Raw genomic sequence first — 26,188 nt, 5'->3', positions numbered from 1 at the left:
TATTATTATTATTATTATTATTTTCTTTTGTTACCCTTTTTGAAAAGATTATTTTTTAATTTTATTAAATTAGAATTTCTTTATAATTTTCAAATATATCATATTTTATTAGAAAGATATTAATATCATAATATACTATTGAATTTACCTTCACCTTCTTCTTTTTTCAACTTCATTTATCCCTTTGTAGTTAAATTAAATACCAAATTTTTCATATTAGTAATGAAACATATTTTACCTCCTTCGCCTTTTTAATATTATATGCTCCAACTATGTCCATGTTTATGCATTATTAATTTCTCACGAGTTATGCTACGTGTACACCAAAATCAGCCACCAAATTCAGCTATCAATATAAAATATATGCTAGAATACAAATACACATTGAAAATAAATTAAACCACACATACATTTTAAAGACAAAATTTTAGATAATTAGCTTGCTTGGGAACTTAGACTTGAATTAAATCAAGATACAACTTGAAGATAGGATACTAAAGATTAAGGACAATAATATACATCCTAAGACCTTTAACATTAAGGGAAGGGGAAACAATTTCATTTTAACGTTGGAAGTTCACATTTCACAATGCAGCGAGTTACTGCATGCTGAGTGGCCATTATACTATGTGTATATATCAAAACAATGCTACACTAAGTGGAAGAACAGAAATTAAAAGTTGGGCATAACCTTTCAAGCATCATAGCCACTGCTTTTTTTTCTTTTTTTCTCAAACAAAAAAAGGACCACAAACACTAATGATCAAAGCTAAAAGAATACGTGTGCACTAATGGCAGAGCTTGTTTAATGTAGTGCAATCACTTTGAACTTCTTAATGCAATCCAATGCTTTGCTGAAATCGCTCTCTTCCAACGCAATGTTGAAGCGACAGTATCCAGGAATTCCAGTCCAGGAGCCACTATTGATGCATAGTCCAGTAGATTTGAGAAGGGCATTCCTAATATTGGAGTCATCAAGTGTGATTTTCATGGTGGCATTGTCTTGTCCACCTTCACCTTCTGGCAAAATCTTTAGTGTAACAGTCTTGTTGAGATAGGCAGAGGGCTTTGCCACTACCGAGACACCAGCACACGATTCAAGCACTTCCCACCCATTTTGCTCAAGTGCCTAAGATCATAACCCAAAAAATGGCAAGAATTAAAGCTATGAAGACAAACCAATTAAAACACAGACCAGTTCCAAGATTAGGTGATATTACATGCATCATCTCTCAATTTGTACACAATACACTAACCTCACCTTAAGTTTAACCAATGTTACAACTTACAACTGATACCCTTGGATTTATAAATGTAACATTGACCTCAGTTGTAAACATGACAAATCAAAGGGTGCGAAGTGTAATATCACTTAACCTTAGGAGGGATCAATGTAATATACATGTTAAATACATCTCAAACATAAAAGTTGACAGATCTGGAATTACCTCTTTCAAAGACTTGGACCTGTTTTTCAATATTGCAGTGTATTCAACAATAGCATCTGATAAACTTGAAGGTTTTTGTGCCCTAAGCTCCAGCAACTTCTTTATAGCATATCTAGCAGTACTGTGAGGCCTGATTAATCCTGGAAAACTATGGAAGGTGTCAACCAAATGCGGCTCATTTAGAATAAGAAACCCGAATTTGAGAACACCATTTAGCATTGGCAGAGACAACCCTCCAAGAAGAGACACACAAAATGATGGGTTGCATGAAGACTTCAACTTAGATAAACACGGCTCCAAATCCCAGCCATTGCTGTCAAACTCGAGACCAGAAGACGATGTATCAATTATAACTCTTGCGCCAAATTTAGCACAAGTGCTCAAAATCTCTCCTATTTCATTGTTGCTATAAACTAAGCCTGTTGGGTTAACTGTAGGGCCAGAAATATACACCCATGGGTTTTTCACAGTCCCAAAGACTTTGGTGAGTGCCTTCTCTGTAAACTTGAAACCCACATTGGCATCTGTAGGGACTATCACTGTGTCAGCTTTCAAAAATCTGGCAGAAGAAACATAGTTCCCATTTGATCCAGCCGGAAAACAGAGGGTGCCAGCTTCTTTGATGCAGCAGAGGACAAGCTTATTGAAAAGAGCCTTTGAATTGTCAGCGTATATAAATTCAGTGCCGCTTTTAGTTGGAAAACCATAGTTGCTTTTAACATAGTTTTTGATGCTTGTGTTAACATCAGCCTCGGATTCTGACATGTTTTGCCTAGCAAAACTTTCAAAAAGAGCACCCTTAACAGGAGATGGAACAGGCAAGAAGGTTTGATCAACATCCATGTGAATAACAGAGTCGCTCTCCACCCCGTTAATTGAAAGCTCAGCATTATCAAGCACTGATGAGGCTGCTGCGGAATATCCTATCATATCTACTGATTTGGCATTGTTGCTCTTTCTCTGAAGGATGAGTTGAAAAATGAAAGCAATGAGAATCTTAGCAGCAGATATGACATAAATAGATAACATAGAGATGCCTATCCTATTTTCTGGCATAATTGCCATTCTGAGCAACAATAAGCTTAGAAAAAAACAGCCATAAAAATGTGCTGAATTGGAAAATTTAGCAAACAAATTCTCCCTTTAGTTTCCAATCTTACAAAGTCCCAGGACCCAGGGTGTTTATGATATTCAGGTCAGTAATTAGCCATGCATCATATCAGATCATGAATGCTGGAGAAAATATTTTCACAAATATCTCAACAATCTCAACAACCAGGTTAACCTTATTTTTCTACTTACTAGATTAAGTGATGGTCTTTGCTCTTCTGCTAGCAAAATTTAGACCTTAAGTTCCCAATGTAATTGATCAAAACATCCAACTAGTAGAATAATGGCACTGACATGATTCCTTGTTTGAATTTAATAAGAGGCAAAGATAAAGAGAAATGCATTTTATGTAACGAAGGCAATTAAAATTGTACCAGGAAAATCCTTGGAATATGTATTCCATATTCAACTTTTTGCACATATTCAACAAGGTTCTTTTATGGTCCATTTAGAGCAAAAAGAAAGAACTAATATTTATATTATATCAGGAATGAAATTTAGGTAATGATGGCAATTAAAATTCTACTAGGAAAGTTCAACTATAGGCAACAAGAAAAGAGTGACAAACCTCAGCTGGTGCATGTCGGCCAGAAAGCTGAAATGCAAGCAGCTCATGAAAAATACAACCATAATAGTATTGATTAATCAATGAAGTATTGCCTTCTAGTAATTCCACAGTTTTGGACAGTGCACTAAAGAGGGATTCTTCTTCTGTAACGACAAAGGCTGTTTCTAAATCTGGATAAACCTGAAAACCATGTGAATGCAATCAATAAGAAATTGCGAAAATCAAACCAAAATAGAATGATATCTTACAGACTAAGAAAGCCAGGAAGTTAGCATGGAACATCACCTTGTTTTTTACCAGTCCGCATATGATTGCTGCATGAGACGGCAAAGGAGTTCCTGAAAGATACTTAAGGACACCATTTGATCCTGGAAGACTGGATAGCTCAAAGTGATCTGATATGTCCAAGAAAAGACGAGACCCAATCTCCTGTGTTGTATCTAGAAGGTGCACAAAAGCTGAACTAGTAACTGCCTCAAAATGAGCAATCCCTGTCACCACCACTTGAGGCTTCAATTTCTTTATTAGTTCTATCAGTAAATCTGATTGCCGAGGGGCTTCAATTACAGTAATTGCATCATCTAAAGGCTCAATGGTTTCTGTGCCCTGCAAGAAAGAGGAAAATCATTAAAGTAGACTCAAACAATCAAACTACATTGTTCACAAAAGAATATTCAAAGAAAATCATTCAATCCTTTGTTTTCTTTTATCAATTTATGGAATCCAAAGCTACATAATCAGCAACCATAATGGTAAAATTTGAAAAGGCAAACAGGCATGAAGCTACATTTCTTTCTCAATAGTGCTGCTCATCTAAAGAACTTCTTAAATGATTGTTGCTATAGCAGAAATTTCACAGCAAGGACAAACATACAATTAACTGCATTCATTGACATATCAAATTCTAAAATTCACAGAAATAATATTGCAAATAGCATATGCCATTTGGAAAAGTATGAGAAACAAGGGGAGGAAGGAACAGCTACTCCATACCTTAAGGGCCAAAGATGTCAACCATTTCCTAGGGAGGTGTCGAGTTAGATGTTCATCAACAATAGCAAGGCGAGGCGAGAACAAGTGAAGAGCATTTTCAATTGCAGCAGCCCTTGAGGGGAAAATGACAACATTCTTGCACAAGATTTCAACAGATCAAGTCAATATTATGTTAGCAGAATTTCATGCTTAAATCAAAGACAGCCAGAAAATCAGAAGAGAATGCTGGCCTGCAGAGTTATACAGGATCTAAAGTAGAACTAATAACATATTTGGAATCTTACATTAGCAGAAAGTGGAATATGGTGATAAGTCTTCAAAAACCCTGCAATGAGATTGCGAAAACGTTTGCTTCCAGCAGGTGGCTCGTATGGAAAATAAGAACTATTTTTTAAAGTGCTTGCAAGATAAGCCAAAAAAGGAATCTTCTCATCGGCAACAGAATCATCCTCAAAGGACAAATCTAGAGAGCTGCTGATCCCTTGAAATCCATTTTTAAGAAACTCAAAAATAACTTTGATCTGTCATATACAAATGGATTTTGCATCAATTTCCTTCAGGGAAACAGATATTATCTTCTTGAAATATCAAGCTTTAGAGAAGCACCCACCTGGGTAGGATTACGAAGTTGACAACTGTAAACTGATAAAGCATGGGAAATTCTGCCACCAGCCTTTCCATAGGCCCATGCTGTCCGTGCACAAATAGGCTGATCACCAGAAAGTCCCATAAAGAATTCAAAACGGTGGGGGCTGTTCTTCTCAATCTCAACCAATGCTGCAATATCTGTGTCACCAGCCTATACCAATATTTCTCAGTAAGATTGCACTTTCACTGGAGAATTGATGTATAGCCAAATATCTGTTTTCTAAATTCTAACCTGAAGAATTTTGGTTTGCCAAAGCTTTGTAATGCAAAACCCCCGTCGTTCAAACAACCTTTTGCAAACAGCTTGACCTGGTCGGCCTCCCATATTGAAGATCATAATTCCGGCAGCTTTGATTACTGATATCCCCTCTTCAACCGCCCTAGCAATTAAACCCAAGCCAAACTGATCCTCCACAAAACCCTAAATACAAAGTAAAGTAAATATGAGAATGCTGCATTAGGTCGTCTAATACATCAATCAAAGACATTTCTACAAAGCCAAAACATCTTATCACAAGAGTGTATCAAGGATAAGTTGTGCGGGTAGAAGTAAAATCTTAACAAGATTCTTCTAGACTTCTAGTGGCTTGGAACATTTATGAATTATTTCATGAACAAATGGAAAAAGCTTGCTCTGAAGAACAATATGAATATACAATAATAACTAAGCATGTGACTTAAAGAAAGTTGGAGCCAACCAAAAAATCCAGTGGTGTATAACTTTTTTCCTTTTAAATTGACGAGGTTCACATTAAAGCACTTAGCATGAAAGAATGCAAGACATAATTCTCAAGCTCCAGCAAAAGAGCAGATGACCATGATAATAGAATAAAGATCCATTTACCTGAAGTGCACAATAATTACTCAATGCATGAAGGAATTCTTCACTTGCATTTTCTGTTATCATCTTAGACATTGCATCTGGATTTGGATTAAGAATCTGCATAAAGCCAATAACAAGAATAACTGATCTTTAGTTGAATTAAAAAACATTACAATATCGTTTGCTAAAAAAGATTCTCCAGCCATGATAATTTTCTTTTATGAGCCAAAGTTTGCAATTAATCCAACTTATAAGACTGCCAGTAAAAGCTACCAATGACGACAACAACAATTAAAAATAATGATTACACTTGTAGAGGTTAATATATCAAATGCGAAAATTATTACTTTGTTCCACAAAATTAAAGAACAAAGACTCTAGCAGTGGCAGGCCCAGCTTAGAAAGTAAGAACATGAAGAATAACATAAAAGACATATTAGCATCTGTAGTCAAATCAAAATTGCACTAATCTATATTCAGTAACTTTAATTCAACAACACTCAACAAGGGAATCTAAATGAAAAACACTATGCATAAAATATTTTAAGGTATAATTTTAGAATCAATAATTTGCCACTAAGCCACACAGTACTAAAAGGTATCACCATGTCAAAAGGTCAACATAGAAAACAGCAGGTAGAGAAGTGGCCCTCGAAGAGGCACCTCAATGAAACTTCTATGTACTAGGCATACTAATAAGAAGCAACTATATCATTAATCATAGTAACCTACTTAGTGCTTGGTTGGAAATATGTAATGGTTCTGTACCTGTGGTATGCATCCTACAATTCTGTCAAGTTGAATATGATTTTCTCTGCAATATGACAGAAGATCAGATTCATAGAACTCTACCCTGTCCAGCAAAGTTTTCTTCTCCTCATCATAGATGAGCTGGCCTTTATCATCTAAAGCATTTAAATATAAGTTTATCCAGGAAATCTTTATCGCTCTAGGATTGATATCAAGGCCATAAACCTGCAAAAATTACAGCTTGTGCTATGAGTGATTTCAAGGAATAGTTGACAGAAAAAAAAAATGCATGTAGAATGTTTCACTGTTTCTAGGCAGTTGTATGAATTTTTAAGAGTCTGTTCAGTTACCATTTTCATTTCATTGTTTCATCTTGTGTGTTTATGCATTCACAATTATGTGAAAAAAATTGTGATGGTCACTATAATTAAAGAGGCCTTAAATAAAAAATGCTGCACATGATTGAAAAAACCTTGGAAGGCAACCACTTGTCAGCAATGGCAATGGATATCCACCCATTTCCACAGCCAAGCTCGGCAACAGTCCTGTCCTTGAAAATGGAGTCCGGGTGCCTATTAATCCCTTCAAAGAAAGTAAAAGACCAGTCCTCTGGCAGAAATATGCTAGGAATCACCATCGTAGTCAATTTCTTTCTCCCCTTGTGTCCTGCAACAAAGCAAACAAGTTTCCCATTATGCACATCAAAAATGGAATTAATGTATATGCAGTAATATAATACAAAAAATTTTACACTGCTGACCAATAACATTGTTAGAAAGTGTCAAAATCAACTTAGATAACTAACCACCATGATTTCTCAGTTCAATTTGATTAACTGCCACTATAAAACTTGTTTACCCTATCAGTGCATAGAAATTAACATAAATACCAACCCATCACAAAAACCACACACCTTTATTTTTTACAACACAACACTACAAATAAAATTTTCTTGTCTTTTAGTCTTTTATTACTATTATTAATTAACTAATCTTAACTTTTGAATTTTTACAGAGCCATGCATTAACCTTCAACATCAACATCAAAATCAGAGTTGTAATGTCATTATATCACACGTAAAACCTCCAAAATTGCACAGTGAAATTAGTAAACAGAGTCAAAGTGAAACTCAATCCAATCAAATCCAATCCAAACAAATTACGTTGTGGCTTTTGGTTGGTGCGTTTATGACTGTGTTGCGGCTATAAACGACAAAAAAGGGGAAAAAAAAAGTGTATACCTTCGTTTTGGTCCAAAAGCACGTCTTCGATTCGAAAGTGGTAGGTTTCAAAGCAGCTATCACAATCTTCCTTCGTCGGAAACCGTTTCTTAAGCTCCGACAAGAAGATCCGAGTGTCCGTACGAGTCTTCGGATCCTCGAGCTTGTCAAGCACCGACCTTAGGGCGGCGTACGCGGCGTCGCCGGAGACCTTGCAGGTGTTCAAAAACTCGTCCATTGTTTGTTCACCGGAAAATCTGTGAATGCTGATTGGTTAATGGATTGAGTGTCTCTCTCACTTTCACATCAGAAGAAGAATGCTCCACTTGTTTCTGTGTTCTAAGCTCTCAGTCTTCTGACTCAGTTAGCAACGACCTTTTCCTTTTTCTACTAAAAAATATAAATAATATAAATAATTATAATATAAAAGTGTAGCTACGTCAATTAATTTGTTTATTTAATTGAATTGTTTATTGTTATTTGCATTTGTATATGTAATCTTTCCTTTTTGGTGTCTATATATCAATAAAATCATATTAAATATACAATTAATTATTATTATAAAATATATATTAAAATATAAATATATATTAAAAATAATTTTTTTTATCAAAAATAAATATGAAAAGACTATGCCATTTGAGTTATAATTCGTTGACATATTAAAAATAAATTAAACAGTGTATATATTTATATATAAATATATTAATAACTAATTTTAATATATAAATAATATTTTTTATATCTGTATATGTAATCTTTTTAATTAATTAATTAATAATTTTAATATTACAATAAGATTTTTTTATACAATATCTTTTAATTTTGTAAGTTAAAGATTAATATACATCAAACTAAAATTTTATTATGTGTTTATTTTTTGTCAATGAATTACAATATATGTAAAATTTAAATTTTGATAGTTATTTAAGTTAACTAGTAAATTAATTATTCGACTAATTGATATTAGTTATTTTGTTCTAATAATAATATAAGAGAATCAATAAATTCTTTTTCAAAAATGATTAATAAACTAAATTTTTAGTATTTTATCAATTTTTGAACATATATATACATGTGTAAATTAATATAATTTATATCACATAACAAATTTGTTTATATAAATTGACTAAGAATATACACATAATTTATTATATTTTATACTTTTATACATTTATTCAAGTAAATATATGTATTTATTTGTTTTTATTAATGTAATAATATAAAATAGATGCATGTATAAAATAATTTGAAAGAATAAGATTCAATTGTTTATTTAGGGTTGATTTTTTATGATTAAACAAGCATTGACCGGAAAAGGTGCGCATGGGTAATTGTGAATGTTTATATATGGGGACACAAATTATTTATTATTGACGTTGTTGGTGGTATTCAATCACTTTCTATAAACAAATATATTTTGTAACTTGCAATTTTTTAATGTTAAAAACTACACTATTATATTTGAATATTGTTTACTCTTTTTTTTTTTTATTCCAGGATTTAGTACCTACTACTGAATATAATGATTAATTATTTCGATGGCTTATTTCAAATCTTTAATGGGTGAAATTAAAATAATAGTTTGAACGTAAAAATAATAGTTAAATAATCTAAGTAATAATTATAATAATAAGAGGTGGTAAAGAAAATAATTATTATTTTGCTTATCTTTTCTTTTTATATTTGGTCATTCTTCAAAATATAAAAAAGGAATCAATATTTTAGAGATATATATAAACGTGATTTTTTTATCGAAGAAAAAATCCTTTCAAAATATATAAAGAATTTGTACATTTTGTAAACATAGAAAATTCAACATTTTAGAGATATATAAACGTGATTCTTTTGCTGGAAAAAGGAATCCTTTCAAAATATATAAAGGATTTGTACTTTTTTATATTAGATTATTTAAAAAAAAAAAAATCTAAGGAGTCAGTAACTTTTGTGTTTTGTGGCCAAAACTTAACCATCAAAAGAAAAGTGAGTGATCTCCCACCATTAAATGTAATCTCACACCATTAAAAACACTATTGATGACCAGTTGATGGTTACAAAATACAAAAATTATTGGTCTCCTAGCACTACTCTTTTCAAAATATAAAAAATGCAACATTTTAGAGATGCATAAAACGTGATTCTTTTACTCTAAAAAGAATGCCAAAAAGACAACTAATAAAGAGAATGTGAGTGAGAAATAGAGAATCCTCCTAAAAAATAAACATGTAAACCCTATTGCAATTTAAAAATAAACAATAAAGAGAATGTGAATGAGAAATAGAGAATCCTCCTAAAAATTCTTCAAAATTCACAAAGATACATGGTGGGTTGCCGTACAAGCAAAATATTTTAAAAAAATATACTTTAATGTCACGCACATTTGGTGCCAATTGGCTAATTGCAAATTTATGTCCCAAGCCACTTGCTTATATTATTAGAATAACGTTCTTTTTAATTTGGTCATGTGACATGTGACACCTACAATAATATCATACCATATGCGCGATTAGTGGGTGCCAAATAATTGATAGTAACATAAATTAGAATACCTACTTATTCATGACTTTCACACCGTCATCTAAAAGTCTAACTTATTGCATAATCAATTAATTTTTTTAACATGAAATGACTATAGAATAAGGATGAGATTCAATATGAATTGACCTTGGTAACTTGGTAGTAATTGTATGATAGAACAACTTCTATTTTAATTTAGAGTTTAAAACATTTATCCGGTCATTGTAATGAACCAAAACTACTTTGGTCGTCTTAGTTATAGTACTAAAAAGAAACAAAAATAATAATAAAAAAAAAGTCTTGCTAAAAGACATATGTTAAAGTCAGTTAAATTTTTTTTTTACTTATTTTGATAAATGTATTACAAAAACATTGAAAGCTTCAAAATTTTAAATTTTCAATAAACATTTTTTTATATTTAACACCTTAATAAATACTCTAGTAAAATCTTAAAACATAACAAACATTAAAAAAATATATGAAAAAAAATATGAATAGTTGCTTTTTATACATGATCCAAAAGAGTGTGAATCTTCTTTTTTGGTCTTACTACACAACATGCCACACTATCCACTCACACATACTAAATAGATTTCTATTCCACTTTTGGCTTTAGCTAACTTTTTTTTAAATTTTGTACGGTATCCCTCAATTCGACAGATTAAAAACTAATCCGTCGCAGTACTAAGTTTTATTTAAGCATTTGTTATTAGCCAATATGTTACTGCCTGAAATTACTGCATGTACAAGACAAAATTTGACGGCCCGACACTATTTTAGACTAACTTCACTCTCTTGAGAGTGAGGACCTAATCCACTCTCTAAAAGGAACATGGCAAAACATATGCAACAAGCCCTAGTACACGCCAAAAGCAATTGGGTCCAACCTGGCCCAATAAAGCCACTCAGACCACATGACAAGTCTCGGACCCCAAACCAAGTCCACATGACCTTGCACCCGACCCGACTTGGAGAAGAAGTTAAGACCTTCCCACTACCACAAGTTCAGCGATGCAGGCAGGGCAGTAACCTTCCACCACGCCTAACCATCCTGCAATATGCAGATAACTGCCGCACCACTAACAAATGAGCCCTCCTCTTTGTTATGATCAACTAGGGTTGAACTCAATTCAATAAATACTATAGAAAAACTCTTAAAACAAAAATAAAAAGTTACTATTCTCAAACCACTCATATAGTTCAAATCAAATAATAAATAAATCAACACAATATCCTATTAAGAAAGAGAATGAGTTAAATTTTTTCTTTACTTAATAATAAGATTACTTAATCCAAAATAGTCTAAGTCATCTCTTGAGAAGAATAGAAGTAGAACTCAACTCAAACACCTATGACTATGATCCTCTTCAAGAATCACATTGCCAAATTTTAAAAAGCTTCGGTGGCAAGATCCCACGGTAGGGTTGTCAACCCGATCCGTAGCGGAAAAGGCAGGGTACAGATTGTGCCTCAACCTTATCCAACCAACATGCACCTTATATATGTATATGTTATATACTTATATAAAAATATGTTTTAAGTAGATATTAAACCAAAGACCTCTCACTAAATGCAAAAGATCCTTAGCCATTAAAAAAAGATCATTAATTGATAATTTAATATTTTTTTTTTACATAAAAGTCAATTCTATTTTAAATTATCATAAAGTTATATAATAATATTGTATCTTTTTTTGTAACCCGCGATTAAAGTCGGATACCTACGGATTAAGAGCGGGTAAAATTAGGATCAAAAATAGGGTTGACTCCAAACCCTACCCTACCCTATCCATTGCCACCCCTTGCCCCCTTTTAACAAAGCAAAAGATTCAGTTTCGATCACGAAATTCTTATGTGCTTAGATAATAGAAATGAGTATATAGAATCACGAGAAATGCTAGAGGGCCAGCAACTTGTGTTTTATAACCATCAATTGGCCATCAATAATATTTTTAATGGTGTGAAATTACATCCAATGGTAAGAAATCACTTACTTTTCTTTTGATGGTTAAATGCTGACTACAAAACACAAAAATTACTAGCCCCTAGACTTTCTCTAGAATCACAAACAAGTTGCTCTACATACTCAAAAGTTTGAAACACTTGTTAAATATACTCTAACGTCTTAAGAGCATGCCCGAATTTCTAAATAGCCCCTTTTCCATTTGGCTTCAGCTTACTTACATGTTACAATGCATCAAAATAAAGAAAGAAAGAAAATAAAAGCAGAAAATTGAAAGCATTAATCCGAAGGGAACATTACTACTTAAAAAGAGTTGCTTTCAATATTTGACACACACAGTTTTGATTTTTTGTTTTTTTAATCAAACAGCATCCCCTTCAGCACAGTTAACAAAGACAATTAAAAACAACTCTGAAGCCATGGGAGGGAAAATATGAAGCTTTTTTTTGGGAGGTTGGGGGGCATTCCCCTAAATATGATCTTGAATTCAGAATGATCCACAAAAGGCAAACACTATATATTGCATACTGCGAATGCAATATGATCCCGACATCTATATGCGACCTTGGACGCTAAAAGTAGGTGCCTTCCGGTGGCTGGACAAGCTTCCGGTTATGAGGGGCGGCCATTTCCTTCTTCAGCTGGGTAAGTATGTCCTCCATGGTGTACTCTCTTTGCCAGTTTGCGAGAAGGCCGAATTTCTTTGGTTCAACCTGTTTTCATTCACAAGTCTATAAATCTTGCTACAAAGAAATTTGCCATCAAGTTCGTTAAATCAGAAAACCATGTATAAACCGTAAGTGATAAGGGATGGGGATGAGGCAACCCTGCATTTTCTCATCACCGGGAAGGAGGAATATATTTCAATATTCCTCTCATTAGTTAGAACTATATGCTATCATTCATCTCAAAGTTATTGAAAGAGAATTCAAAGTCGAAAACATTGTAGTAAGCATAGTTTATGTATCAGAAAACATCATGCTCTAAACAAGAAATATTTAAAAGCTGAAAGCATGTATGGAATTATAAATGATACCACTCCAGTTTCATGATTAACACAAGTCATGTTAATCCTTGAATGAAACCGAACACTTGGGGGCTTTTCTGGGTAGTCTTTGTCACAGAACAGCTTCAACTGATAAATTCTTCCCTCATGAACAGTCTAACAGAGAAAAAAAATTGAAAAATTACACAATTATTTCAAGTAATTATAGAGAAAAAGATGTACTTAGATTAAACTTTGAAATTTATAGATAGATAAATAGTTTATACTCAAGAATTCTCTACAACTGGAGCAAATACGCTACATTAATCAGGCACAATAGCAACGATCCAACACCCCAACAGAAGGTCATATATATATATATGATACACTATGTCATTCTATTATCAATAACACTACCAATTATAAGTTAGCAGTCATCAACATCATCATGCATACTTAAGTTTCAGAAAGATAGACAGTGTAGTTGAATCTTGCACAAACACATGCTCCGTTGCTAAGAGCTGCAAGTAAGGTCTCAAATTTTAGAAAGTCTAACTTCCACACTTTAATTGGTTCTAACATTGAGGATTAAGCTAATCGCTTCATGTTAATTCAATTGTTTAAACAAAATAAGCTGAAATGCATACACATACAAAAGGAAAAATTGAAGTAATGCGGCAACATAGCTATTTACATTGTGGGGGCCGATGATGGTTCCAGTCCAAGAGCGCATGTAAATGTCATCTCCATCATCCATTCCATAGCTAACTGTGCCATCTCCAATACCTTTTTCTCCGCGCTCAAGTTCCTCCAGCAATCTGAAGTTCCTAGGAACTGCGACCGAGAATAAACCACACTTAACAACTCACACTACCAATCTTAAATTGAGCTGAAAAATTAGCATCTTCTAATATCAAAGAGAAATAATTTACATTTCCACACAGTGGTTCATAATAACATTTCAATAATGCATACTTATACACAAACCTATTTATTTAAACCCAAAACAAGTGTAACATATTTAATTGAACCTCGGAATCATCACAAACATGTTTCATGAACAATCTCAGTAATTGAAATGGCAGAATTAACTCATGCAACAATGCATTTATCACTCAATCAAGGTATTATTAATGACTAACCATCATTTCAAGTTTTCAAGTTCTCAAACCCACGAATAAAAATTCAAATTACAAACGAAGTGCACAAAATCAAACAAAAGGCTAATTTATTAATACATCAATCAAAGTAAACCCACAAAAAAAATATCAACAAATAAAAGCCCCAGCTGAGAAAACTGAAATCACGATCCAAAATTCCACCGGCATAAAACGAGACAAGAAAACAAAATATTATATTTATTAATTATTGTTTTTAACGAGAAAAAAATAACGCATCGAATGTTCTAGGTCAACGGCACACAAACATGAGCAAAATCTAGAAACTCGAAGAAACAAAAAAATCAACAAGAAACCAAAGGAAAAGAAAAAATAAAGAAAACGAGAGAGAGATTATAAAGGAAATGGCACGGTTGAGGTGTATAATAAGGGTTTCTCACCCACGACACTGGATCCTGCTGAGCCAAGCGTCATGGATATAGCAGAAAGAGGGGTTTTGGCGATGTGGATGTTGCGGATCTGATGAAAGAGAATCGAACTTTGGTGAGGGAAGACGCAGAGAGAGGCGAAGGAGAGAATCTGGGGTGCGGTGAAATTGGGAATTGGGAAGAGAAGAAAAGAAGGAATAGGGTGTGTGTGTGCGCGACTGACGAATAAGGGAACAAAGGAAAAAGGAGGAAAAAAATGTGAGACTAGAGGGTAATGTAGTAATATTATGGATTTTCTCTACTTAATGATGAGAAATGGAAAATTGAAGAGAGAGAATATAAGAGAAAAACAAAAAAACAAAAAAACAAAAAAGAATGGGTCTTATTTTTTATTTCAAAAGTATTTTCAAACAATTCATCAAATTAAAGATTAATTCGTTACGAATTTGAATTTTATTTTAAGATTTATTATTGGCCAATAAAAAAATATTTAGATTTGGATCCTCTAAAGTTTGAATTTCACTTTAGAGAGTAAAATGTGATCTTCTATCATTAAATAGTTTCTCTTTCATATTTATTATTATTGGTCTCACTTATGAAATCAATAGCGAGAGATCACATCTTACTCTCTATAATGAAATTCAAACTTTAGAGAATCCAAATTCTAAATTATTACCTACAAAAATTAAAACTCAAATACTTATTTAATCAAACAAGTAAACTGACTTAACCAACTTAACTTGCATAATTTCTTCCTATTGGACCAAAGGGCCCATTTGCTTCTAATAAGCTCGTTTGTTTTATATTTTTTAAAAATAATATTTTTTTATTTAATTTTAATATATTATCAATATAAAATAATTTTATATTTATATCTAATTATATAATGTAACGTTAGTAAAAATATATTATTTTTACATAATAATTATCAAAAAAAATAAATATAATTATACGACTGTATAAAGATAATACTATTAGTACATTAAAATTAAACTATATTTTTTAGTGGTATTTTCAAAAGTAGTGTTACTCAAAAAATAAGTAGATGCTGTAATAAAAATGTTTTATGTATATTAAAAGACTTTAATTTTGATTTATTTATTGTATAAAATCTTTTACATGTTTATTTAATTAATTTTATTTTTTAGATTATTATTTAATCAATTCATGTATAGTAATTATTTTTAAGGTTAAGTACTTAAATCGTCCCTAAGATTTGGGGTGAAAATCAAAATTGTTCCCGACCTTTTTTTGTTATTAAAATCATCCCCAACGTTATAAAATCATCCTTTTTTTTATCTCAATTTTATTTTTTGACCAAATTACCCTTAACTATTAATAAAAAAATAAAAAATAAAAACAAAAACAAAAACAAAAAGCTCCTCCTCCCACCCCACCCCCACCCCCACGCCCACCTCTACCTCCGATGTCTCTTCCAAGTGAGAAAACCCAGCTTCTTCCTCTTCTTGTTCAACTTCAACACCGCCACCCTCCTTCGCCCTCCCCTCACGCTCTCTCTCCTATACTCCTCTGCTACCAGCAACTCCATTCTTGACCCCTTAACGCCTCTCACTTCTTCCACCCCTTCCTCTGCCACACTCACTGGCCTTGGATCTTGATATCACTTCTTCCACCCGTTCCCCTTTTCCACCCAAAAAATCCCAAGTCTTCTTCTCTCCTTCAGCAACAGCAACAGCAACAAGTAAATCTAGCAACAACAATTCTTTTTCTCTTCTTCACCAGCAACAACAACAAATCCAGCAAATTGAACAATAACAAATTCAGCAAAATAAATCACTAACAAATTTAAATTTGACAACAGTTCAACAATCATCAATTGCACTTTAAATCCAAAATCAACAACCATATAAATTAAAAAGAATTAAAAAAAAGATGTTCATGTTCTTAAATCTCAACATGTCGAACACCGAAGCCGAGCACCGCGAAGAGGAGGAGGCTCCTGCCTGCGAGGACGAGGACACCGGAGCTCAGGTAGCTCCGATCGTCAGACTCGAAGAGGTCGCCGTCTCTGGTGGAGAATAGCATCTTCGTTTTTTTCGCCAGTGAAAAAGGTTCAAGCAGAAGCAGAAGGAGAAGCAGAGGCAGTCAATCACAAAAGAAGAAGCAGCGCCGGCGGAGTCCACCTCCCGATGACGACGCGACGGCATGGTCTTTCGATGACGACGCGACGGCGGCGGCGGTGAACCCTAGAAACGAATAAATAGGGTGGCGGCGGCGGCGAGAAGAAAAAATTGAAGTTGAAATTGGAGTTGGGGATTTGAAGAGAGGGGCATGAGGAAGGGGATAGGGGGGTACGGGAGTGGGGTGAGGGGGTGAGGGATGAGGGATTTGGGAGTCGGGAGTGGGATGAGGGGTGAGGGGTGAAGGATGAGGGATGAGGGGTGGAGGATGAGGGAGTGGGCTGAGGAAGTCAGGGAGGGTGAGTGAGGGAGTGGGGTGAGAGAGTCAGGAGGGAGTTACGGGAGGGGGGAGGGGGGAGGGGGGAGGGGGGAGGGGGTGGTGGCTTGTTTTAATTTTTTTTAATATTATTTTTAATTATTTTATTAATAATGAAGGGTAATATGGTAAAAAAATAAAATTGAAGTGAAAAATGACGATTTTATAACGTTTTGTAACGTTGAGAATAATTTTAATAACAAAAAAAGGTCAGAGACGATTTTGATTTTCACCCAAACCTTAGAGACGATTTCAGTACTTAACCCTTATTTTTATTAACATAATATTTAATGTAAGTATAAAATTGTTTTATATTAAAATTAAATTTGCATAAAAGATAATTATTATGTATTTGTGTGAATATTTATAATATTAATTCACACATTGTTTTAAGTTAATAATCAATTATTAGAATAATAAAAATATGCCTAATAATAATTAACTACGTACCAAACAAACAATTTATTGTATTTAAAATAGTATAATAAGTTGATATAATATATATCTTGAGTAACAATAAATGTATAAATTGTTTTATTAATTAAGTCCAAATAAAATGGTTTAAGACTATTAAAAATTAATTTTTTATCACTCTCACTTATTTACTCATTCAAATTTTATTATTCAATTTAGTTGAATTTAATTGATAAAAAAATTTATGCATATAGTATTTTTTTATTTTTTATACTTAATAATTGTTTTTTTTTTCACTAAACTCCAAAATGATTCATGAGATTTATGAATTATACTAGTTTGGTTCCTTATTTGTCAATGACAATGTTTACGTCTTTGACATTGTAAAAAGTGCACTTAGTTAGTCCGTCACCCAATTTTCGACCATTTAATATTGCCATCGACAGTGATATGACACTGACATACCACGTTGGGGTATGTAATAGACAATTGAACTGCTAATTGAAACTATTTGATTCAATGTGGTTCGTTTACCTATTTTAACCCTAATTTTAGCAGTATTTCTCTATCGTTCTTCTTCTTCTCTTTGTTCACCAACGTTCTTTTTCTTCTTTGTTGTTTTTATTTAAAACTGAAAGTAGAATTATAATTGGAAGTGTGAGTCAGAGTAAAAAAAAACTTTATGCTATTAACATCAATCACTTTAAGTCGGACTACAGGTTTGCGGGTGTCAAAACATTGTGGGTGTAACTGTTGCCCTGTGCTCCGATGGTTTGAAACAGATACTAATCAAAATAAATCCTTCTTCAATTGTTCTAATTACAATGTGAGTTTTTGCTTAAAAATGATTGTTAAGTGTTTGTATGTTCATAACTTCTAACCCTACTTCATACAAACTAGGGACAAAACATAGCGTGAGTTTTTCATGTAGATTGATGATGTAGAAGAAAAACATAAAAAAAAAAAGTATCCACTAAATCTTTATTTTCGATGAATTAAATTTCGCAAAAAACTCTTTCTTCTTCCCTCAAAGTACACAAAGCTCAGAGTGCGAGCGAACTCCACTCCGTCGAATAGTTTCACCCTTCAAACCCTAAACAACATTCACAGAAGATTGCATATCGTTAAGTGTTTAATTTCATAGGAAGAAGAAGATAAAGTGATCACAAATTTTGGGATTTTAAATTTTTAACTCGCAAAATTTGTCAAACAATGTTGTTCCAAGAGTGTTTTAGTGCCATAATCTGACGACATTATTTTATGATGTATAACGTAATACTCATTTGTCAAGTCATTGCCACCAGCAATATTAAATGACCGAAAATAAGGTGAGAGATTAATTAGATATATTTTTTACAATATCAAAAATATAAATACTACAATTAATAAATTAAAAATTAAATTGATATAATTCGTAAATCTCAAAAACTATTTTGGAGTTTAATTTTTTTTTTTTAATCTATACATCATGTAACATGATTGTTATGTCATAAATGAAAACCAATCAACATAATAATACGTATAGTTAGGGGTGGCAATGGGTAGGGTATGGTAGGGTCTGGAGTCAACCCTAACCCTACCTGCGGGTTGAGATTTTTATATAAACTCAACCCTACTCTACCTGCGGGTTGAGAATATCTCAACCCTAATCTTACCCGCGGGTTACAAAAAAAATGCAATGTTATTATATAACTTGATGATAATTTAAAATAGAACTGACTTTTATGTAAAAGAAAAATTTATTAAATTATCAATTAATGATTTTCTTTTAATGACTAAGGATCTTTTGTATTTAGCGAGAAGTCTTTAATTAAACATCTACTTAAAATATATTTTTATATAAGTATATAATATATACATATATAGGGTGCGGGTTGGTCGGGTAGAGTTGAGGCTCAACCCGCATCCTACCCGACCCGCACGAAAACTTTACCCGCACCTAGGGGTGGCAAGCGGGGAAGCCCGCCCCGCCCGCCAGAAGCCCGCCATTTGGCGGTCTGACTCGCTTGCCCCGCCTAACGGCGGGCTGGCGGGCCGGCGGGCTAAGCCCGCCAAATATCCTCTTTTTATTTTTTACTTTTAACTATTATAATTTCTAAAAGTATAAACAAATTATAATTTTTGTATTCACAAACATTAAAGTCTTTGTAATTATAAATATCTAATAAACATGATTATAAACCAAGTTTTCATCCAAAACATAATTATAAATATTGTTTCCAAAGTAAAATAAACATAATCCAAAACATAATTAACAATATTGTCTCTAAAACAAAACAAACATAATTTAAAACACTCAATTTTCATCTTCATTCTCTTGTAAGTTGAGTTGGGGGAAGTTGGGTTTTGGTAAAAAAAATTGTAAAAATACCCCTTACTAAAAAAATACTAAACCCGGCGGGGAAGCCCGCCCCGCCCCGCCAAAGCCCGCCAAAACCCGCGGTTTAAGCGGTGCGAGTTAAGCGGGCTTTTGCTATTTGGCGGTCCCAATTTTCCAGCCCGGCCCGCCTTTTTTGGCGGGTTACGCGGGGCGACCCGACGGGTTTAAGCCCGTTTGCCACCCCTACCCGCACCCTACCCTACCCGCTGCGGATCGGATTGGCAACCCTACCCGATTAGATGGGGTCGGGTTGGATACCCGTGGATAGGGTACATATTACCACCCCTACGTATAGTCATCAATTTGAATAATAAATTATTTTTTTAATTAATTAAAACATAAATTTTTTATTATTTTGATTAATATTTTAGTTGATATTATATTATTATCGCACTGCATAAATATATAAAAATATATAAAACTTAAAATTAGAACATTAATAAAAATAAAATAATAATAATAATAAATATAATTATAATTTTTATTACGTATAAATCTAGGACTGTCAAACGAGCTAACCCGGTCTATTTAGGTTCGGCCCATTAAACCCGTGGGTTAAATGGGCTGGACCGTTTAAGCCCGTTTTATTCGCAGGCTATAATTTTTCAGCCCGGACCGTTTATGGTCAGTCCGTGGGTTAAACGGGCCAGCCCGTTTATCCTTTTATTTTATTTTTTAAAAAATATTTTGACAAAAAATATTACTTTTTGGTCAAAAATCTTTAAAAATTTTTGTTTTTAGTTGATTGGTCGGCTTTTCGGGTCGGATCGAGAAAAATATCTACTAAAAGTACTACTTTTTTTAAAAAATGTAAAAAAAAATTAAACGGGCCACCCGTTTAGCCCGCGGGTTAGCCCGTTTAACCTACCATTTTTTGTGGGTTAATCGGGCTCAGCCCGTTTAGCCCGAAATTTAAACGAGTTTAATTTTAAAGACAAAACCTGCCTATTTAAATGGATAAACAGACTTGCCCGATGGATTTAGCCCATTTTGACCCCTATATAAATTACATTGCATTGATTTAAAAATAATTAAATCTTTACTTTCTTATTTTACAAACATTTTTATTTTTACTTTTATTTTTAAACACACTTGACGAGTCCTAATTAGTAATTAGTAATTAGTAATTACATGCACACGGCACACAAAAAGGTAACAAAGATTTTGAGGACCGACTAACGTAATTCATAATAATTTATTTTATAATTAATTAAAAAAGTTGCAAGAAATAAGAAAGAGGGCAATGGCCACCAAAGCGGTAATTAGAAGGAAGGAGAGTTACGTAAACACCAAAATGTTGTTCATCTCTTTCGCTTCCTATAAAAATTCAATGACACTGTTAATCACTCTCTCTCTTTCTCTTCCTTCGTCTTCTCCTTCTTCTCATTTTCATTATTACAAACCCTAAAATGTAACCGTTCCAAAAAAAATAAAAAATAAAAACAAAAATCGGAGATTCTTTTCAGCTAAACACCATGATCGTGCCTCATCCGCCGTCACTACACGGCACCTCCTCCGCCGTTCCCGCCATCGTCACACGATCAGTGTGGTCATCGAATCTCGAATCGGAGTTCAAGTTGATCCGTTCCATCATCGGTTCCTTCCCTCTAATCTCAATGGACACAGAGTTCCCCGGCGTCGTAGTTCGCCGCCTCGCCGATTCCAACCTCCACCGTCCCTCCGCCCACTACGCCGTCCTCAAATCCAACGTCGACAGTCTCCCAATCATACAGATTGGACTCGCTTTCTCGGACAACAAGGGAAACCTACCGAACCTCGGAACCTCAGAGAACTTCATTTGGGAATTCAACTTCAACGACTTCGACGTGGCGCGTGACCCTCACTCGCACGATTCAGTCGAGCTTCTCCGCCGCCAGGGCATCGATTTCGACCGTAATTTGAGATTCGGCATCGAGTCGAGGCGTTTCGCCGAGCTCATGATGTCGTCGGGGCTCGTCTGCAACGACGACGTTTCGTGGATAACGTTCCACAGCGCTTACGATTTCGGATACTTGGTTAAGATGCTGACGCAGAAGCAGTTGCCGGTGGAATTGGGGAAATTTTTGGGGCTGGTTAGGGTCTTCTTTGGGGATAGGGTTTTTGATGTGAAACACTTGATTAGGTTCTGTTCAAATCTGTATGGAGGATTGGACCGGGTTTGCAAGATGTTGAAGGTGGATCGGGTTGTTGGAAAGAGTCACCAAGCTGGTTCAGATAGCTTGCTGACCCTACATGGTTTCCGGAGGATAAGAGAAGTTTACTTCGGTAAAGAAGATGATGCTGGTTTGGCTAAATATGCTGGGGTATTATATGGTTTGGAAGAGATTTTTTGATATTTTTCCGAGTTTTTCTTTTTTACTTTTTGTTCTAATAATTGTGTAGACTTTGCAAGTGGTTAGTCCTTAATAATGAAAATTTCCTTTAAATTATGCATATATGTGTAGATGAGATTAGATTTTACGTTTTGATTGTGTTTTTGTTAGTAGATTGATAGCATTGTTGTTGGAAGTGTGCATTTTAAAAGTAATGAATTTCAAGTAGAGTGGGATTTTAACGCTTAGTTGAGGAATGCTTTGGATTCTGATTTTTGCTTCTCAGGCAACCATGAATGATGTTGTTGAGGCCAATTTTGCTTCAAATGGATGCAGAGGAAGAGTCACTGATGGTTTGTAAGTCATACTTTACTCACATCTTCAAAGGGGCAGATTTTCATCTATTCTTAGGGCTACCTATAAAACTTGTACATGATAATAGAATAACAAAAAATGTTGAGCACATGAATGCAAGCAGTTCTGGCCATACTTTATGCCTCAAAAATTGTACGTTCTGCATATACTCATTACTTAGTAGTTAGTATTATATAAGATTGAATAGATATTTTCCAGAAATTTTTTTGCTAATGTGTATTCAAGAATTCAGATAATGGTTTATTGAATCATATAGCTATTTCTGCCTTGGAAAATAAGATTGTATCTCATGCAGATTCATTACTTAGTACTGTGCAGATTGATGTAGTTTTTATCAGAAAATATCAATTCATATTTAATATTCATAGTGTTTTCTTCCTCAGAAGAGACTAAAGGGATCCCCTATCCAAGTATGCATTGGCTCAGAAGCATTTTAGTTGAGTTGAAAGTTGAAACCATCTGCTGCCAACAACCTTCCCTCTTTTTATTTTGCTACTTTGATGATTTTTGAGATGCAAGAGCTGTTTAGTTGAAGAGTATAGTATGGAATAGTAAATGCACATGCTTCTATGATTTTGGATGACTCCTAATTCTTTGGTTGAAAAAACTTAATAGTTGAAGAGCTTAGCATGTATACCATGTTCAAATGTCCAATTCTAATATGTTTTGATTTTTGGATTACTATAGCTAAAATTTCATTGTCTATTTAACCTTCTGTCCAGTAAGTGTTTCGTAGTCATAGAGTAGAGCTAGGATATTAGTGCCGGATTTCTCTGTAGATTTATAGAACAGAATTGAGTCATCCACTAAAAGAAGGTGGCTAACTGCTAGACTTTTTCTATAAATTTGAATACATTGTACCATCTTATTTTGCCCTGGGTAGTATGGAAAAAAAAAATCTTCTCCACAAAAAAGAAAGAGGTATGGAGACAAGAGGTCTCCTTGATGGATTCCCCTTGTTGGCTTAAAGAAGTCATAAGGTTGTCTTTCCTCAAGTACAAAGTAAAAAACAGTAGTGACAAGTTCCCAAATCCAAAATATCCATCTAAGCCTTGTTCTTTGGAAGATCTATCTCGTGTCTGGTACTGCATGGTTCCACCCTGCAAGAACTCCGAATCATTCTCTTGAAGCTCATCCTCTTCCTCATAAATGATCCGCTTGCCCCGAAATGACCTGGCCCAATAGGGAAATCCCAATTCATTGGGCCTTTCGATACAATTAAATAGAAAGCCCCAAGGGCGCCATATTCTAGGAGCCCAAACTATGTGATTGAATAAATCCTCCTCCATCTGTTGCGGGTCGAGGACTCCTTCCCCTTCTTCAAACAAACCCCATTCTCTCCATTATAAACTATAGGAAATTGCACTCAACTATCATATCCTTTGCTCTTATCCAATTTAATGGTCATCTCATATTCCAAACCAGATTTCTTAGTCTTTAAATAATGCATGCATTCATGAGTCACAAGAATATTGTCAGAAATCAGTTTACCCTTCAGGAAAACACTCTGATTGAGGCTAATAGGATCATTCATAAAATGTTGCAATCTATGCACTAGACTCTTTGAAATAATCTTATACAAAACCGAGGATAAACTAATTGGTCTGACCTGTGTCATGTCTCTGGCATCTAGAATCTTCGAAATCAAACATATTTGTGTATAGTTAAAGCCCTTTAAGATTCTTCCTCTAGCAAAGAAACTCCCCACTGCTCTAAAAGACATCATTGCATACTACATCCCAGGAGAATTAAAAAATTTTGCAGTGAACCCATCATCACCTATAGGCATGACAAGGATGGTTTTGGAGGCTATTTTTCCCCGTGGGAGTGGGGGACCCGTATAAAAAACAGGGCGGGAGCGGGGATAGAGGTCCCCATCCTGTGGGTACCCGTATAATACCCATCGTAGGAAATGACTAAAATACCCTATTAGTTTTACACTTTCAAAAATCTTAAACCATCACTTCTCACATCCCAGTTCATGAAGTTTGAAAACCTAAGGGATCCTCTCGACTCTCAACCTCTTCCCTCATCACCTTGGTGCCGCCTCCACCCTCACCGCTGAGCTTCCCCTTTTTACTGCTTTCCCCTCGCTCTCAAGGTCACTGCTCACCGCAACAATCGCGTGCCTGAGAATCCTGCCCAAGGAGAATATCGCGTCGCACCGTCACGCGCCTAACCCAGCTGAAGAGGACGTCATCGTTGTGTGCCTAACCGAGCCGATGAGAATGTCGTCGTAACCACCCTAACCCAGTCCGAGGATAATCATCGCGTCAGAGGAGGGTCATCTTCGCCGCTTCCAGCAAGATCGTTCTTCATCGCGCACCTGACCTAGCTGAGGAGAACGTTATCGTCGCGCGCCTAATAAGAGAGAAGGGTCGTGGGGATGCTGTATGTAGAAATAACGTTCGGTAAAGAGAGATTGGAGAAGAAAGAGAGGCGACGTTGCTGATGGAGGTTCTGGCATCGACGATGTTACAGTTGGCGAAGAAAAAGGTGTTTCTTCTTTTTTTCAAAACAGATTTAATTTTTTAATTTTTCTTCTTTTCATAAATTGATTTATTTACGACTAACAAATATTGTTCTATTTTTTTTCAAATCTGCTTCTGTTTTTTTATGAAGGTTGAGGCAGGTTTGCAGAGGATCTGTTAGTTTTTTTATGGTTGATGGCTGGTATGTATAAGGTAGGGGTAAACAGTTTTAGATTTGGTTTAAATTTTGTTTTTGGATGAGTGATGGCTGGATGTAACTTGGTGTTTGATGTCGCTGGTTGATTAATTTGGTAGTAGTTGTGTTTGACTGAAATGGATTTAGAATTGAATGAATGAATCTGAAAAAAGTTTTGTTGGTTTAGGTGTTTTTTGGTGTCCGATTGATTTGGTTTGGGTATGGTTTGTGAACTTATGACTGAATGTTGCTGGTGATAGTGCACATTTCTATTATTTTTTTAGTCTTTTTAACCCCCGTTATCCGATGTGATGACGGGGCGGGGGACGGATTATGGGTGGCGGGGGACGGGGGGATCCTCCTGTCCCATGGAAAACCGTTACCATCCCTAATCACCTGGAGCTCTTGGAGAGCAAACACTGAAAGTGGCTCCTTTGTTTCCTCCATTTGATACTGGTTTCAGCAGCCTACGCTTCATAGAAGCTGTCACTTGTATAGGGCTGAAATTATCAAACACCTTTCCAGGATCAAAGTGATTAGTGGATGAAAATAGCTCTTTGAAATAGTTTTCAGCCATCGATGTGATGTCTTCAGGATCTGACACTATTCCATTATTTCTAATTAATCCCCAAATTCTATTCGTCAATTTCTGGCTTGAAATTTCTAGTAAAAGAAGCGAGTGTTTTTGTCTCTCTTTTAGCTACTTATATCTCGATTTTTCTCTCCAGTTCTTCTCATTTAACAACTCTTTCTCTAATTTATTTATGATGCAACTAATTCTTTCAATTTTCATGTTCATTATTTTATATTTATCCTCTCTCATGAATTATTCATGAATGATTTTTGCGGATGTATAATATTTTATTCTTTTCGTTTTGGAAGTAAAAAAAGTTTAGATTCTGGAAGATATTGCTATTAGCTGGAGACTTCTATAAAAGGATGAGCTCACCTCCGTTGTAATCAGATCTCAATGAACATTGTAATATATTAACTTTTTTTATCTCACAAAATGTT

At 34.4% G+C, this 26,188-nt stretch overlaps 3 protein-coding genes across 3 annotated transcripts; 1 reads left to right on the top strand and 2 right to left on the bottom strand.

The window, feature by feature from the left end:
- Positions 1-519: 519 nt before the first annotated feature.
- Positions 520-7,963, bottom strand: MMT (methionine S-methyltransferase). The gene is made up of 12 exons (XM_016329233.3): positions 7,581-7,963; positions 6,813-7,006; positions 6,359-6,565; positions 5,612-5,707; positions 5,000-5,188; positions 4,730-4,918; positions 4,404-4,640; positions 4,120-4,254; positions 3,412-3,732; positions 3,127-3,306; positions 1,449-2,408; positions 520-1,129 (listed from the first exon to the last, which is right to left on the bottom strand). Exons 1-12 carry the CDS (start codon positions 7,795-7,797, stop codon positions 806-808), a joined length of 3,249 nt encoding a protein of 1,082 aa, XP_016184719.1. The 5' UTR covers positions 7,798-7,963; the 3' UTR covers positions 520-805.
- Positions 7,964-12,316: 4,353 nt separating this feature from the next.
- LOC107626364 (ubiquitin-conjugating enzyme E2 variant 1C) lies at positions 12,317-14,879 on the bottom strand. The gene is made up of 4 exons (XM_016329232.3): positions 14,582-14,879; positions 13,718-13,857; positions 13,075-13,200; positions 12,317-12,751 (listed from the first exon to the last, which is right to left on the bottom strand). Exons 1-4 carry the CDS (start codon positions 14,613-14,615, stop codon positions 12,611-12,613), a joined length of 441 nt encoding a protein of 146 aa, XP_016184718.1. The 5' UTR covers positions 14,616-14,879; the 3' UTR covers positions 12,317-12,610.
- A 6,177-nt stretch (positions 14,880-21,056) lies between these two features.
- LOC107626363 (putative CCR4-associated factor 1 homolog 11) lies at positions 21,057-22,253 on the top strand. The gene has a single exon (XM_016329230.3). The coding sequence runs from the start codon at positions 21,296-21,298 to the stop codon at positions 22,151-22,153; it is 858 nt and encodes a 285-aa protein (XP_016184716.1). The 5' UTR covers positions 21,057-21,295; the 3' UTR covers positions 22,154-22,253.
- Positions 22,254-26,188: the final 3,935 nt, after the last annotated feature.

Source organism: Arachis ipaensis, chromosome B2 (assembly GCF_059453495.1).
Source record: "Arachis ipaensis isolate K30076 ecotype BB chromosome B2, ASM5945349v1, whole genome shotgun sequence".
Classification (NCBI taxonomy): domain Eukaryota; kingdom Viridiplantae; phylum Streptophyta; class Magnoliopsida; order Fabales; family Fabaceae; genus Arachis; species Arachis ipaensis.
This window is presented reverse-complemented; position numbering and strand designations above follow the sequence as displayed.